Below are 15727 nucleotides of genomic sequence, written 5' to 3' on the forward strand. Positions count from 1 at the left end.
TGTACTCCCCCACACCTTATATACACAAATATGCATGTGATGTCTCTGCACTCCGGCTAATGAAAACCCAAGACTGCTGCAACTGCCCCTTCACTCAGGCTCCTGGGTTGATGTCTAAAGCCTCTCCGGGAATCAGAAAGCATCTTTGGGTGTAACACACCGAGGCACATTTCAGAGGAAGGCCGGGCCTTTGTGAGTGACGCCTCACAGGGTCACAGTGCAAGTCCCTCTGCTCTGATGGGGAAAGAGGGTGAGAGGAGTATGTTTTTATGTCTTTTGAGGGTGGAGGCAAAGAGACCCAGGGCCTGCTCCTGACTCCCCTAAAAAGAACAGCAGCTCCATGTTGGAACCACTCCACACTGGGGCCCCCACAGAGCCTCCCAGCCTGACAGCTCAGGCTCCCCTGTGACACACAGGCCCTGTCCTCCTCCTCCAGCCAGGTGTGCCTGAGACTCCCCAACCCCTGAGAGTACCAAACAGAACCACAGAACAGACTCCTGTGAAAAATGGCCAGTCAAGCTATGGCCTAATAGTCTGGCAAGGAGTGCTGCGTGTGGGTCAGTCAGGCTCCTGCAGGCAGCCCAGCGTCAAACGGAGCCCAAGAACAAGAGGCTGCCTGGGACGGAGGGCTCCAGTTCACATACATGCTAACTGATGTCTTGGGCAAGCTGCTTCCTTTTTGTCAGCCTCAGTCTCCTCAACTGTAACATGAGGGCTTGGCCTGGATCACTTGATTCCTTTCATCCTAGGATTCTCAGCAACAGTATCACAAGCTCCAGCTGCCTGGGTTCAAATCCTGCCTCTGCCACTTCCTGTGAGACCTCGAATGAGTCACCCCACTTCTTCCAACCTTAACTCCTCATCCATGACACAGAATGAGGGGAACACCACCTGAGAGGGTTACAGAGGGGACTCAATGAGGGCCTACCTGGCATGGAGGGGGGCTGAATAAATACCAGCATTCTGTGAACTCTGTGGCCCCTGCAGCCACCACCCTCATGCTCACAGACGGAGTCAGGACCAACGACCAGAGTCCTCAGCCCCTGAAGGGTGTGGCCTCTACTCTGCATGGGAAGACCCACCAGATCCCCCAAACCCAGGCAGATCAACATCATGCACACCCTGGTGGCCACGTGCATGGTCTCAAGCACACACAGGGTCAGGCAAACCTCAGCATGCTGGGCAGCAGGCATGGTCACTGCAGCAGGACAGGGAGGAGGACAGGCAGAAAGGAGGCAGGCAAAGGGGAGGCCATGTGCAGTCACTGGGGAATGGGAGCTAGCACAGCCCGCGACCGAGCAGCCCGCGTGGCACCCGGCTCCTTACCTCCCCTGCAGGACCTCTGACCACCGGGACTGTGTTCCCCCAAGAAGCTGGAGGCATGCTGGAAAGAGGAGAGAGCAGGAGACAGGGGGCAATCCGTCCTGAGCCAGGCTCAGGAGAAAGTCCCGGAAAGGAAGCCTGAGGAAGGGGGTTCCGCTCAGGGCATCCATGGCTGAAGGGGTTTCTAAGAGACCCGAAAGACCCAAATGCCAAATGCAGATCACCCCCAAGACTGGCCTGTGCCAGAGGCGCAGAGCAGGGGATGAGAGAGCAAAGGGAGAAGACCACCCATAGACCGGGCCGTCCCAGAAAGGCACCTGCCCTCCCGCTGGCTGGCGCTGGGTCCACCCACAGTGACCATCTTGCCAGGTTTCCTGGCATGGCGTGGACCCAACGTAAAAGGGATCCAAGGATCTTGGGTGGGCGAACCCCCTCAGAAGTCCCACCAGCCAGAGTCAAGAAGGGTGTGCCCTCCACAGATGTCACAGTCACTCCTCCTGGGACCCAGGGGAGACAGGGGAAACTGAGTGTGTGTTGCAGGGCCTTGGAGAACTCATATTCCAAGGCCGGAGTCAGAGCATGGAGGTTCTCGTCCTGGCTCCACCATGAATCTGGGTAACTTTGGGCAAGTTAGCCTCTCTGGGCCTCAGTTTCCCCACAAGATGGAGAGAATGTCCCTATCTATAATAGAGGGTGTCACATCCTCTACAAATGCCAGGCACCAAATGCCCACAGAGCCACAGGCATGTTTTCTAGACTTTTCTCTGGGGGTTGGTTTGTGCTGCACTAGAGAGACGATCAAACATCCAAGATTCCGGACAGCAGGCTGGGCAGAGGGGCTCCCGCAGCCAGGGATCCAGGGAAGAAGGAGCCTGAAGCACATAGTTTGCCGTAGGATGACTTTAACATTGAACACATTTGTGGTCCAGTTAAATGGCATGATTTCCCCAGCTGGGCTGTCCACAGCCCCCTCATAAAATTCCTGCATCACTGACCCGTGTCCCTAAATCCCCTCCGGAGCACCCCTTGCCCCTGGAAGGCTAAGAGCTCCTCCAGGAACTGGTTCTGACCTGTTCATCACTGGGTCTCAGCCCCTGCTCCCTGGGCCACTCACGGCAGGTGCCCGACAAATCACTGAGGAGTGGCAGACTCCTACAGCATCCAGCACCTGCTCTGGGGCCAGCACCAGTCAGCAGAGCCAGCCTGCCAGTGAGAGGTCATACTTTGTAAACCTTTCTCAACCTTGCTACACAACTCTGCTGATGACTCTTGGTCATGGTAACCCTGGGAGGGCAGGTATTACAACCGTATCTTCCAAAGAAGTAAACTGAGGCCAAAGAAGGTGAAGACGTGATTGCCCAAGGGTACACACAGTAGGGTAATTGTTGTTGACAGAGCTAGGGCGAGAATCTGAGTCTCCTGATGTCCCAGGCACCAGGCAATGTCAACATGGCTGGTTGCCACCAGCATCCACCTTGGACACCAGTGCCAGGGCATGGGCACTACGAGGGGTGAAGAATCTGGACACGAGCCCAGCAGGGCCCTGGGAGTCAGAGTGCAACGAGCTGCACACAGTGGAGGGGAGCCCAGGCTGGCACCCACAGCTACCTTTGATGACAAAAGCCTCCGACAGCAGCCGCATCTGATACAGGGGCTTGTTCTCCATGGACATGTCATCAATCCCGGCCCGCGCGTACATGCTGATGGCATCTCGGTATGAGCCCTCCACGTAATGCAGTTTGCCCAGGATCAGCATGGCCTCACACATGTACTGTGGCTGAAAGGACAAGGACATGTTACCAGCGCCTGCCCCAAAGGTACCTTGGGGTGAACACCCCTCACTGAACTTGGACCGTTTGCCTCAGACCTTGCTCAGAACTCCCCTCCTCCTCCACAAAGCCTTCTTTGATGCTCAAGCACATGCCAACAGCTCCCCGCTCTCACCTATGGTCTGCAGCCTACATTGTGGCTCTCGATGAAATTCTCCTATGAGTCCCTAATTGTTTCATGTGTGTGCGTTTTATGCCCCCAGCAAGACTCCAGAGACCTTGAAGACTAGGCCCTGTCTTCCCTCTCCTGAAGCCCCTCAAAGACTGCAGCCCAGGTGGGGCACTCAGAAGCTCAGGCATTTATTCTAAACACAAGTGGGGTGTCAGAGATGGAGTGAAGTTTTGTGGAGCCCCAGGCTTCTCATTTTGGGAGTCCTCTTGTGTACACGTATATGCAAATCATAATTAGGTGAAAGGCCTTAGAAACAGCCTGTGGGGACCCTGAAGCTTATGCCTCCCCCTACAGTGGCGGAGGAACAGATTGAGGAGAGGGCCTGCTGCATCACCATCCTCTTCCTATCAGAAATGGGTCAAAGTGCAGAATCACGGAGGCCAAGAGTGGCTGAATTTAAACCTGTTTTCTTTTCCCTCCTTTTTCAAAAGCTGCTTACATCTCAATCTCCACCCCACAGAGGAACTCTCAGGGCCTCCCTTAGGGCCTGGAGTGGTCTGGTCAGCCCTGATCACCCCTACTGTGGCTTGGGCTCCTGTGCTGCTGCCTGAGGGAGGCTGTGCTGGCCCTGGGCTGTGCCACCCTGGCGTGTGAGTTCTGACCTTGGACATGGCCCCAGTTCTCCTTGTGACCTCCCGCCTCTTCAGGCCATTTGCTCTGGCCCCCTGCCTCTGATCCTGTCCTCAGCTGGCTCACAACGCCTATGGGCCAGGCCCTGGGCACTGCTCCTGCCGCACAGGCACCACTCTGTCCATAAAGCTCCCCAAAGATGCAGCTCTGGTCCTACCCCTGGCATTTGTCACTGGCAGGAAGGTGCTACCCCTGTCTCCCTGCAGGGAGGTAAGAGTCTGGGGTCCCTGTGACCCCAGGGCAAGCCTCCAGCACTCCTTACCATCTACTGCCCTCTCAGAAGCCAAGAGAAATGGAGCGTGGCACAGACAGGCTCCAGGCAAGCCAAATTCACCTTCCCAACTGGTCCTTCTGGCTTTTGTAAATCCACATTCCTCTTTTGCCTGTGCTTCCTCAGGTCCCCTTCCCCCTGGCCTAACCAGATCCTCTTCCATCCTTTGGGGCCTTGCTCAGGCCCACCTTCTCCTGAAAGCCTCCTTGACTACCAGGGAGCTCCCTTCAGCTGAACTCCTCCAATGCCTCTACCAATGGGCCCATTCAGCCTCTGCACGCCTGATCTGCTTGCTCTATTAATTAACTCTCCAAAGCTGAATCTTTTGAGGGGATTTGCTAGTCTCCCCAGATAGGCCACCCACTCCCTGGGCCAGGGCCACAGATGACACATCCCAGAGGTATGCGGCCCACACTCCTTCCAAGCTGGGCAGTGACTCTGCGTTCCCTGCACTGGTCTCAAGCCACGGCCTCATTTCCTCCCTGCTTGGGCTGCGTCTTCCTCGTGGGTGAGGGAGAGATAATAACACCTACTCCTCACCACCTATCACAGCGATGCTGAGGGCATTAATAGGGCAAAGTCCAGAAAAGAGCTTTGAACTATTCTTTGGAAAAGAGCAAGATAAATACAGGGTATGCGTAATTATCATTATCCTGCACATGGAGACAAGGGCAGCGAGGCAGAGAAGGACATTTCAGGCATGCTGATGGGGTGTGGCTAGTGGTGGTTCCTGGAGGACCAGTGGCAGTTTACAACAGAGCTTCCACCAAGCTGGGGAAAAATTAGACAACGCAGGGCATGTTTTATAAAGCCACATTTACACTATTTAAAAAAATGCTCGGCCGGGCGCGGTGGCTCACGCCTGTAATCCCAGCACTTTGGGAGGTCGAGGCAGGCGGATCACCTAAGGTCAGGAGTTTGAGACCAGCCTGGACAACATGGTGAAAACCTGTCTCTACTAAAAATACAAAAATTAGTCGGGCGTGGTGGTGGGCGCCTGTAATCCTAGCTACTCGGGAGGCTGAGGCAGAAGAATCGCTTGAGCTTGGGAGGCGGAGGTTGCAGTGAGCCCAGATCGCGCCACTCTGGGTCATCCAGCCTGGGAGACAGAGCGAGACTCCATTGTCTCAAAAAAAAAAAAAAAGGCTCTTAGTTCTGAAGGAACATCTACCTTGCCCTTCAATGCTAAACTGTTTTTCTGTTATAGCACAGTAAGAGCAGAAGATGGTATCATTTTGCTGCTATTTTTTGCTTCTTAATGTCCTTACTTGGCAGCATTAAAAGTACACTGCACTCTGTGGGACCCATGCATTTGAATGTGAAATATTCTTGGTCTATCAGTCCAACAGTCAGGGAACAGAACCCCTTCCCCAGTGGGAGGGTGCCATGGGGGAGGTCGCTTTACCAGGGGAGCAATCCCCTCTACTGTGTGGATCAGCGTATCACCTACTCCTTTTGTGCCTCACTGTCCCTGTCAATAAAAGGTGAAAAAGGACTTCATGGAAATACCCAGGTATGAGGAAAGAACGGATGAGGAAATACTTCACAGACTAACGTGGGAACTATAAAAGTGGGAGTGTGATCACCATCTTTCACATGAATCCAACTTTCCCAGTCATTATTTTATTTCCACCCCAGTACTCTGGGAGGCAGCACCAAGAAATGAGAGACAGCATTAGAGCATGGGCTGTAGACACCAAAAGCCTGGGTTGTGATCACCTTTCTTGGGTCTCAAGAGATGGGGCTTGGCAGGGCACAGTGGCTCATGCCTGTAATCCCAGCACTTTGGGAGGCCAAGGCAAGGGGATCGCTTGAAACCCGGAATCTGAGACCAGCCTGAGCAACATAGTGAGAACCCTGTCTCTACAAAAAATTGAAAAAAAAAAAAAAAAAGAAAGAAAAAGAAAAACAAATGGGGCTAACAGTAAATACCGTTGCAGAAGGTTCCTTGGAGGCCTGCATGGGGTGGTGCAAAGCCTCAACCTAGTGGAGAACAGAGTTTAGGACAAGTGGCTTGTTTTCACTGATTTCCACACAACTGAGCTGGACAGGGTTTTAGGATCACCAAAAGGAAAGGGTTTCAAGCTTTCCCAAGGAGGGGCCTCAGGACCCACCTCTCCCAGCTCTCCTTCTCATCCAGCAGGGCTGCTTGGATGCACAGGAATCCACCTGAGACTGCATCAGCTGCCAAGAAAGGTCACCCCAACTACAACCTGATCTTTGGGGGTGAGATAGAGAATACTACAAACGATGGCCCGGCACGGTGGCTCACGCCTGTAATCCTAGCACTTTGGGAGGCAGAGGCGAGAGGACTGCTTGATCCCAGGAGTTTAAGACCAGCCTGAGCAATATGACAAGACTTGGTCTCTACAAAAAAATTTAAAAATTAGCTGGATGTGGTAGTGCATGCCTATAGTCCCAGCTACTTAGGAGGCTGAAGCAGGATGATCACTTGAGCCCAGGAGATTCAGTCTGCAGTGAGCCATGTTCACGCCACTGCACTCCAGCCTGGGTGACAGAGTGAGACCCTGTCTCAAAAAAAGAATCCCACAAATGACATTTAATATGTTATTTTACAGATCAACATTAAGTTTTTGGTTCTGCCCTGGATAACAGTAAATTTCTCCATGTTATTGTTGCCTATGTATGTCTTTGTTTAACAAAATATGGTACAATTTGTATTTAATAAAACTATTGTCACAATATATGTGGTTACTATTCAGCCAATACAAAGAATGAGACAATACTGGCATGGAGAAAGCTCTAAATAAAACTTCTTAGTGAAAAATATATATCTTACAACTCTATGAAAAGAAAAATCTGTGTATATATACGTTTGTAAATGCACAAAGAAAGGCATAGGAGATGCACGTCAAATACTGACCAGTGCTCAGCTCTGAGGATGGGTGTGGGCATGAGGGTGAGGTTGGAAAACAAGAACTTTTTTTTTTTTTTTTTTGTGAGACAGGATCTTGCTCTGTCACCCAGGCTGGAGTGCAATGGCATGAACACAACTCACTGCAGCCTCAACCTCCTAGGCTCAAGTGACCCTCCAGCCTCAGCTTCTTGGGTAGCTGGGACCACAGGTGCAAGCCACCACGCCTAGCTAATTAAAAAAATTTTTTGTAGAGACGGGGTCTCACCATGTTGCCCAGTCTGATCTCAAACTTCTGGCTCAAGCAATCCTCCCGCCTTAGCCTCCCAAAGTGCTAAGAAGACTACAGGCGTGAGCCATAGGCCAGCTGGAACTTTTATTTATCACTCAAATTACTTATTTGTTGACTGGAATTTTTACGATAAGCCTGAATCATGTTTATTTTAAAAACAATTTTTAAATATTTAATTTAACATTTAATTATTAATTTAATGTTTTTAAAATGAAAAGAGGTCTTGGTGGGAAAAGCTTGAACCCCACCAATCTGGTCCAACCCTTTTGACCAGCAGATGAGAAACTGGAAGGTCTGTGGGGTCAAGCATGCTCAGGGTCAGGCAGCTATTTTAACCCAATACAAACCTCCCAGTGCTACAATACCTGTCAAGGAGCCTAAAAGCAGTAACCTTCAACTTCTAGTACACACTCACCTCTCCCCTGGCCCTTCCCTCCCTTACAGAATAAGCCCTGCACATCCCGGCCTGGTGTTCCAGTCTGCCCTTACTAGCCCCAAAGTACCTTTACAACCTTGTCTAGATCCAGCCCCAGAAGGATCCAATTCTAGTACTGCCATTACTCGGGGTCTGCTCTCTGCTTATCCCCAAAGAGCATCCCCCTCAGACTTGCTTCCTCGTGGATACCACTCCTATCATGGTCCACCTTGGAGGAAGGCTATTTACTTGCTGATAGGACTTATCTTTCCAAGAGAACTGCAACCTCCTTGAGGGCAGGGTCCACGCTGGATTTGTCTTGATTGCCCTCAGAGTGTACAACACAATGCCTTGCACACAGCACGTTGGAATAAAAGGTTTAAGGAAGTGAATATATTACTTTGGAATAGCTCTTTAAAAATCAGCTGGGTGCAGTGCCTCACTCCTGTAATCCCAACGCTTTGGGAGGCTGAAGTAGGAGAATCGCTTGAGCCCAGGAGGTTGGAGACCAGTCTGAGTAACACAGCGAGACCCTGAAGAAAATAAAGACAGACAGAAAGAAAGAAAGAGAGAGAGAGAGAGGAAGGAAGTAAGGAAGGAAGGGAGGGAGGGGAAGGATCACTTTCTCTTTGAGTTTTTTTTTTTACCCCCTCCCCCTCCTCTTTGAGTTTCTAATGACATACCCATGCCACTATTATAGCTCAGGATACATTGTAATCTGACACAGCCACAGCCTCCAACTTGGATGCACATATGAATCACCTAGGACAGCTTGTTAAAATGCAGATTCTAATTCTTAATTGCATTTCTAACCAGCTACCTGATGATGCCTACACTGCTGGTGGGTGGACCACATTTTGAGCAGCTAAGTGCAGAGAAAGTTGTGACTACACTTCTGGGAGGAAGAGGTGGGTCCTCTATCTCCCTCAGTGTCTTGTACTCAGTAGGTGCTTGATAAATGCACGTGGACTTAAATGGGCTTGCCCTCTTATGGAGCTCTTCTGTCCCTAGCCAACTCTGCATGTTTGCCTATTTCTAACTAGGTCACAGGTTCACTGAGGTTTTATTTCCCTGAGAGACCCCTGAACCAAGGAGCCCAAAGGGCCAGGCACATATTAAGTCAACCAAGTACTGTCCAACAGAAATATAATGTAAGCCACAAATGTGAACCAATGTGTAATTTAAAAATTTAAAAGATTTTTTTAGTCACACTGAAAAAGGTAAAAGGTGAAATTAATTTTAATAACATGTTTTATTTAACCCAGTATATCCAAAATATACCATTTGAACATGTAATCAACATAAAAAGTTACTGCTCTTTTATATTCTTTGTTTTGTACTAAGTCTTTGAAACCTTGTGTATGCTTTATACTTACAGCACATCTCAATGTGGACTAGCCATACTCTAGGTGCTCAAGGGGCCACGTGTAGCCAGTGGCTACTGTAAGTGGAAGGGCAGCTTGTAAGGGAGACTTGTTGCTCAGGTGACCAAATGACTCAGGAAGGGCTGGACAGATGGGAGGCAAGACAGACAAGGAGAGGAGGTCTCAGGCTTGAAGGCTGACGACTTACCGAGAGCCTCCCATGGTTAAGGATACTGCTCAGATAATTTTTGGCTTCGCTCATCTTCAGCTCATTCTTCTCCAGCAAAGGGATGGAGTCTTTTATTTTGGCATGGTTCTCCTTCAAACACTGCTCCAGGAGGGCCTCAGCCAGCAGCAATTTCCCAAAGTCATCTGAAAAGCAAAGTAGGGGTCAGAGCAGCAAACCCTGAACAAGGCGGATAATGGAGGGAGTTGCACACTCCTGGAGCCACCCAACCACCCCTACCCAGTACATGAATGGCTCAGGTCTGAGAAAATAAAGGCACATTTTCCATAAATTTCAACAGCCTTTAAAGAAAAGACACAGGCATTCTACTATGGTCACAATACAAATTGCCCCTTTGGATTTATTTTCTGCTGTAGTTTAATGGTTGGGAAGACAGAGTTCCCAGGACTTGGGGACAAATTCCCAGAATTTCAGCATTTAAAATAAAGGACAAAGTCATACACATGCTGTGCTGTGGAAAATAAGTTCTTAAACCAAGAAGAATTCTCCCCAAATGATTGAAGAGAAAAAATATATGAAGTGGCTTAATAATGTACTTTCACATGCTCCTAATTTCTACGTAACCATAATTGGTTTTCTGCATTTTTAAGTGTTTTTGTCTGTTTGTTTGTTTTAAACAGAGTCTCACTCTGCCACCCAAGCTGGAGTGCATTGGCATGATCATGGCACTCCCAGGCTCAAGTGACCCTCCTGACTCAGCCTCCCAAAGTGCTGGGATTACAGGCATCAGCCACCGCACCATCCCATTTTTAAGGTAATTTGACATGACTCAGGATAACCTAGCAGCCATGGTAGAGTTAGGTGGGAAGCAGATCTACTTGTTGCCAAAGCAAATCCTCGAACATGTTGAATACCTGCATTTTCTGGAGTTCTCTCACGTATAGGGTATACCCGCAAATGAGGGTAGCTCATTTGCATCCCTCACCACCTGGTAGGTGGTTTTATATTGCTTGGTTTAGCGAGCGCGGTGGTTCACACCTGTAATCCCAGCACTTTGGGAGCCCAAGGCAGGCAGATCACTTGAGGTCAGGAGTTTGAGACCAGCCTGGCCAACATGGCAAAACCCTGTCTCCACTAAAAATGCAAAAATTAGCCGGGCATGATGATGGGCACCTGTAATCCCAGCTACTCGGGAGGCTGAGGCAGAACTGCTTGAATTCGGGAGGTGGAGGTTGCAGTGAGCCGAGATCGCACCACTGCACTCCAGCCTGGGCAATAAAGTGAGACTCTGTCTCAAAAAATAAAAATAAAAAAAAAATACTGCTTGGTTTATTTGCTGCCTCCCTTTACCACACTGAAAGCTCGTCTTGTGACCACCAGATTCCTGCTACCTACAGCAGAGGCGGCTCGAGCACGGGAGCTGGGTGTTCAGTGTGCAGGGTCTGAGGTCAAGGTGGTTTCACCATCGTTCTTGGGTGGCTGTGCTCATTGCCCCTCCCAGCAACTGGGGTGAGGAGCAGGCCCACCATTCAATATAAGCACCGAGTAAATATCTGTTGAGTGAATTGGATCCTCTCAACTACCCCACAGGGAAGCCATCAGGATTGAGAGTTACGTGCCAATCCAAAAACGCCCCTAGGAATGCCTGCTTGGTGCCATCTTTTTCAAAGTGCTCTTTTTGCTACCAGTGTTCTCAGATCTACGGGGCTGCCATTCCCTCCTCACTCTCAGCATACCACAGTTTGCTAACATCTCATAGCCACTGGTCCAAAACTGCATGCCTTAGCTGGGCACAATGGTGCAAACCTGTAGCCCCAGCTTCTTGGGAGGCTGAGGTGGGAGAGTTGCTTGAGTCCAGGAGTTCAAGACCAGCCTGGGCAACATAGGGAGACCCTGTCTTTAGAAAAACACAAAAAACTTCATGCCTCTGAAGAAGAATCTCTCACCATAAGGGAGATTCCCCACAGAGAACGGTTCTAAAGCCCAGAATCCCAAGAACACTATTGCAGGGGGGTTTCCTTCTGAAGGCACCTGTTATGGGATCCTTTGCTTCGTACCTCATGACTTTTAAAATTAACATTTTAAGGAAATGGTCAAAAAAGTACCTGGTTCAAACTATCATTCATTGCTGGCAGACTATAAGTTGGTAGAACCTCTAAGGTAATTTGGCAATATACATAAAAATTATTTTTGCACATCCCCATAGGCCCAGTCAGTCAGAGCCACATTCCAGAGCTGTGGGCCTTGGGGAAAGCTGCTCCCTGCTTCTAACCTGCTTTGCCTCTGTAAAGCCAGGGGTGGGGTTTGAAGTCAGAGCCTAAAGAGGGAAACGCACCCCTCAGGACGTCGGCCCCGCCCCCCAGCTGGTCCCTGTCTCGTTGCCCCCTTTCCTCTGTACACTGGCAGGACTTGCGCCCTTGGGCCACCGTGCCACCAGACACAGCACCATCGGTGGCCATCCCGTGCACTCTGCCATCGACCTGCCCGGACCAGAGCTCCTAGCTTGGTTGAGCTGTCTGGTTGGGTACTTTCATGCCAAGACAAATCAGCTTCCTCCCCAGAGCATGCCCCTTTGGACCCGGGCTGCTCCAAGTGCGGCCGGCCATGGCCTAGTGTGGGTCTCTCAATGCTTGTGATCCAATACCAAGGAGATGAGTGCAGAAACTTAACAGTACCCCTTTAGAAATTTGACAGAGTAATTTTAAATCTGTTGAAATCTAATACTAAAAAATTGGGAGGTAGTACTTTGTGTATTTTTCTTTTATTTTTCTAGTAATTCATTTTTATTGTACTTTATGAAAGTATCACAGCATAACAGATTGGGAATTTATTTTGGGACAGGGTCTCTGTCACCCAGGCTGAAGTGCAGTGGCACGATCTCGGCTCACTGCAACCTCCACTCCTGGGTTTAAAGGATTCTCCTGCCTCAGCCTCCTGAGTAGCTGGGACTACAGGCATGCGCCACCACACTCAGCTGATTTTTTGTGTTTTTGATAGAGACGGGGTTTTACCATGTTGGCCAGGCTGGTCTCGAACTCCTGGGCTCAAGTGATCTGCCCGCCTCGGCCTCCCAAAATGCTGGGATTACAGATGTGAACCACTGAGCCTGGCCAGATTGAGAATTTAAAGAAAACAAAATTGATCCTTCACCACATATCTCTAAACCATAAGAGTGACTGACTGTGAAAGAGGCACTAATATTTGTTGAAGGCAGGTATTATCACCATTTTATAGATGATAATAAAGATGTGCAATATTGTTAGGGTCACAGCCAGTAACAAGAATAAAACATGACACAGCCAAAAAAATACCCCCTCTCTCCTGCATCCCATGCACAGCAGAGCTGCTGGTAATTTCAAAATAAACAACAGTCTTCACAACTTAAAAGAGTATGTTAAAAGCTAGTTGTAAATCCAAGGACAGGGATAAGAACTGTCCTTACCTTCATATACCTGTGACTTTCAGACTATTTTGTTGATTGACACTTCAGGTCCTTCTCAGAAGGCTTTCTGCCTGCCCCTTTCAGCCCCCAACTCAATCTACTTGTTTGTTTACCAGACACTCAGCAGGCAGCAGAAATTCACTTTTCTTTTCCTCCTTTGCTCAACTCTCCTCTCCCTGCCCTACCTGTCTCTTGCCTTCCTCTTTTCTTTCCATCCAACTGTTCTCAACTGTCCAGTCTATGGAACTGAAGGATGTTTTGGAATTAGAAGTTCTAGACTTTTAGTTGTTAAATAAGAACTCAGGCCTGGTGTGGTGGCTTATGCCTATAATCCCAGCGCTTTGGGAGGCCGAGGTGGTAGGACTGATTGAGACCAAGAGTTAGAGACCAGCCTGGTCAGCACAGTGAGACTCTGTCACTACACACAAAAAAAGTTAGCTGAGGTTAGAGGTACACGCCTAGAGTCCTAGCTACTTGGAAGGCTGAGGTAGGAGGATGGCTTGAGCCCAACAGTTCAATGCTGTAGGGAGCCATGACTGTGCCACTGCACTCCAGCCTAGGCAACAGGGCAATACCTCATCTCTAGAAAATTTAAAAAAAAAAAGGATTCAGGTGGATAAAGGCTTCACTGTCCTTCCAAAGGGAAAACAAGTTGCTTTGTATCATCGTGTTGTCCGAAACCTACTCCCTACCCCAGTTCTGGTGAAGTGCTGCAGCTTCTCTCTACCCAGGGGTGTTTAAGAAGACCTTCCCATCAGACCGATAGTGAATCTGACTCTGGGTACTGATTCTGCAGCCCTGCTCAGCACCTTGCCCTCAGCAAAGCCCCAAAGCCCCACTTACTGGCCACCCAGTCTCCCAGCCCCATCGTGTATAGAAGGCCTCGGTGCCCACCTTCCTTACAGCCCTTTCAGCTCACATCCTCTCCAGGCCTCTCCAAGAGTGCCAGGTCACAGGGATACCCTTCAAGACCCCATGTTTGGATGACAGTGATCCTCTCTCCACAACCCACCCATTCACAGTCAGGTAACGTTGGTCTAGCCAGCCAGGCCAGGGTTCAGACCAGGCCCCTCCCCGCTGGGGCAAAGAGGAGCACAGTGGTTTCTGCAGCTGCTCACCTCCCAGGACTATAGAGGGCTGGGACCTGCCAACCACAGCCAGGAGGAAAAGGCTGAAACTAGCAAGAGACCATCTGCCTCAAACAAACCCCTTCTAACTAAAACTGAAGAAATGTTCAAAACAATCTCCAGTCTTAAGAAGAAGAAAAAAAAAAGCAGGGCGGCGGGGAGGGTGACTACAGATTAAGAGAAACTCAAAGACTGGGCACGGTGGCTCACACCTATAGTTCCAGCACTTTGGGATATCAAGGCAGGAAGATTGCTTGAGTCTAGGAGTTCAAAATCAGTCTGGACCATATAGTGAATTCCTATCTCTACAAAAAATAAAAAAAATTAACTGGGTAGCTGGGCACGGTGGCTCACGCCTGTAATACCAGCACTTTGGGAGGCTGAGGCGGGTGGATCATAAGGTCAACAGATAGAGACCATCCTGGCCAACATGGTGATGTCTCTATTAAAAATACAAAAATTAGCTGGGTGTGGTGGCGCGCACCTGTAGTCCCAGCTACTTGGGAGGCTGAGGCAGGAGAATCACTTGAACCCAGGAGGCAGAGGTTGCAATGAGCCGAGGTTGCACCACTGCACTCCAGCCTGGCGACAAAGCGAGACTCCAACTAAAAAAAGAAATTAACTGGGTGTAGTGGCATACACACCTGTGATCCCAGCCATTTGGGAGGCTAAGGCAGGAGGATCACTTGAGCCCAGGCTGAAGTGAGCTATGAGAGTAAGACCTTGTCTCTAAGAATAAAAAAAAATTTAAAAGTCTCAGGATGAGTAGAGAACAGATATGTAATAAAGCAAGCACAGCAAAAGGTTAATAGGTACACAGGTGTTCACTGCAAATTTTTTTTTTTTTTTTTTTTTGAGACGGAGTCTGGCTCTGTCGCCCAGGCTGGAGTGCAGTGGCACAATCTCGGCTCACTGCAAGATCCGCCTCCCGGGTTCACGCCATTCTCCTGCCTCAGCTAATTGTAAAATCTAATTGTTAGATTTTTGTAAGGTATAATAATAGTACAGTGGCTATATTTTTAAAAGGAGTTCTTATTGCTGAGTGTGGTGGCTCATGCCTGAAATCTCAACACTTTGGGAGGCCGAGGTAGGAGAAGAGCTTAAGCCCAGGAGTTCGAGACCAACCTGGGCAACACAGCAAGACCCCATCTCTACAAAAAATTTTGAAAATTAGCTGAGTTTCCTGACGTGTGCCTGAGGTATGTTGCCTGGGCTGGTCTCGAACTCCTGGCCTCAAGTGATCCTCACGTCTTGGCCTCCCGAACAGCTGGGACTACAGGTGTGTGCCACCATGCCTAGCTAATATTTTGGGGGGGGGGGGGGTAGAGATGGGATCTCACTTTGTTGCCCAGTCTGCCCTTCCTTCTAGTCAGGAGGCTGAGGTGGAAGGTTCCCTTGAGCCCAGGAGTTTGAGTTTGTAGTAAGCTATAAATATACCGCTGAACTCCAGTCTGGGTGAAAGAGCAAGTTCTTGTCTCACAAAAACAAAAACAAATAAACAAAAAAAAAACCCAAAAAACCAGAGTTGTCATTTAATAAGTACATACTGAAAAACTGAAATATGGAAGAGAAATGGGTTGAGTATAGCTCAGACGAGACTTCGTGAGTTCCTATCACTGAAGTTGGTTGATGGATACGAGGGACTCATTCTTTTATGTTCTTTGATGTTTTGAAAATTCTTCATAATAAAGTTGTTTTTTAACCACTTGGATGGGGTCTTTGTTTTTACATGAACAAACCCCAGCACAGCAAACAGGACTCTGGGGTTCCCCTGCTCCATCCTGACCAAATCTAGACCGG

The 15727-nt window shown here is 49.2% G+C and overlaps 1 protein-coding gene across 5 annotated transcripts in view; it reads right to left on the minus strand.

Annotated features, from left to right (window-relative positions):
* The window catches only part of TTC7A (tetratricopeptide repeat domain 7A), a 159799-nt gene that overhangs the window by 114799 nt on the left and 29273 nt on the right, over nucleotides 1-15727 (minus strand). For all 5 annotated transcript variants that reach the window (XM_058428372.1, XM_058428371.1, XM_032176893.2 and 2 more), the window contains exons 2-3: nucleotides 9380-9543; nucleotides 2932-3100 (exon numbers count right to left, since the gene is read on the minus strand). In XM_058428372.1, coding sequence (XP_058284355.1) covers nucleotides 2932-3100; nucleotides 9380-9433 — 223 coding nt within the window. In that variant the 5' untranslated portion in view covers nucleotides 9434-9543. The remainder of the gene's footprint in view (nucleotides 1-2931; nucleotides 3101-9379; nucleotides 9544-15727) is intronic.

This window comes from Hylobates moloch, unplaced genomic scaffold, assembly GCF_009828535.3.
Source record: "Hylobates moloch isolate HMO894 unplaced genomic scaffold, HMol_V3 SCAFFOLD_15, whole genome shotgun sequence".
NCBI lineage: Eukaryota > Metazoa > Chordata > Mammalia > Primates > Hylobatidae > Hylobates > Hylobates moloch.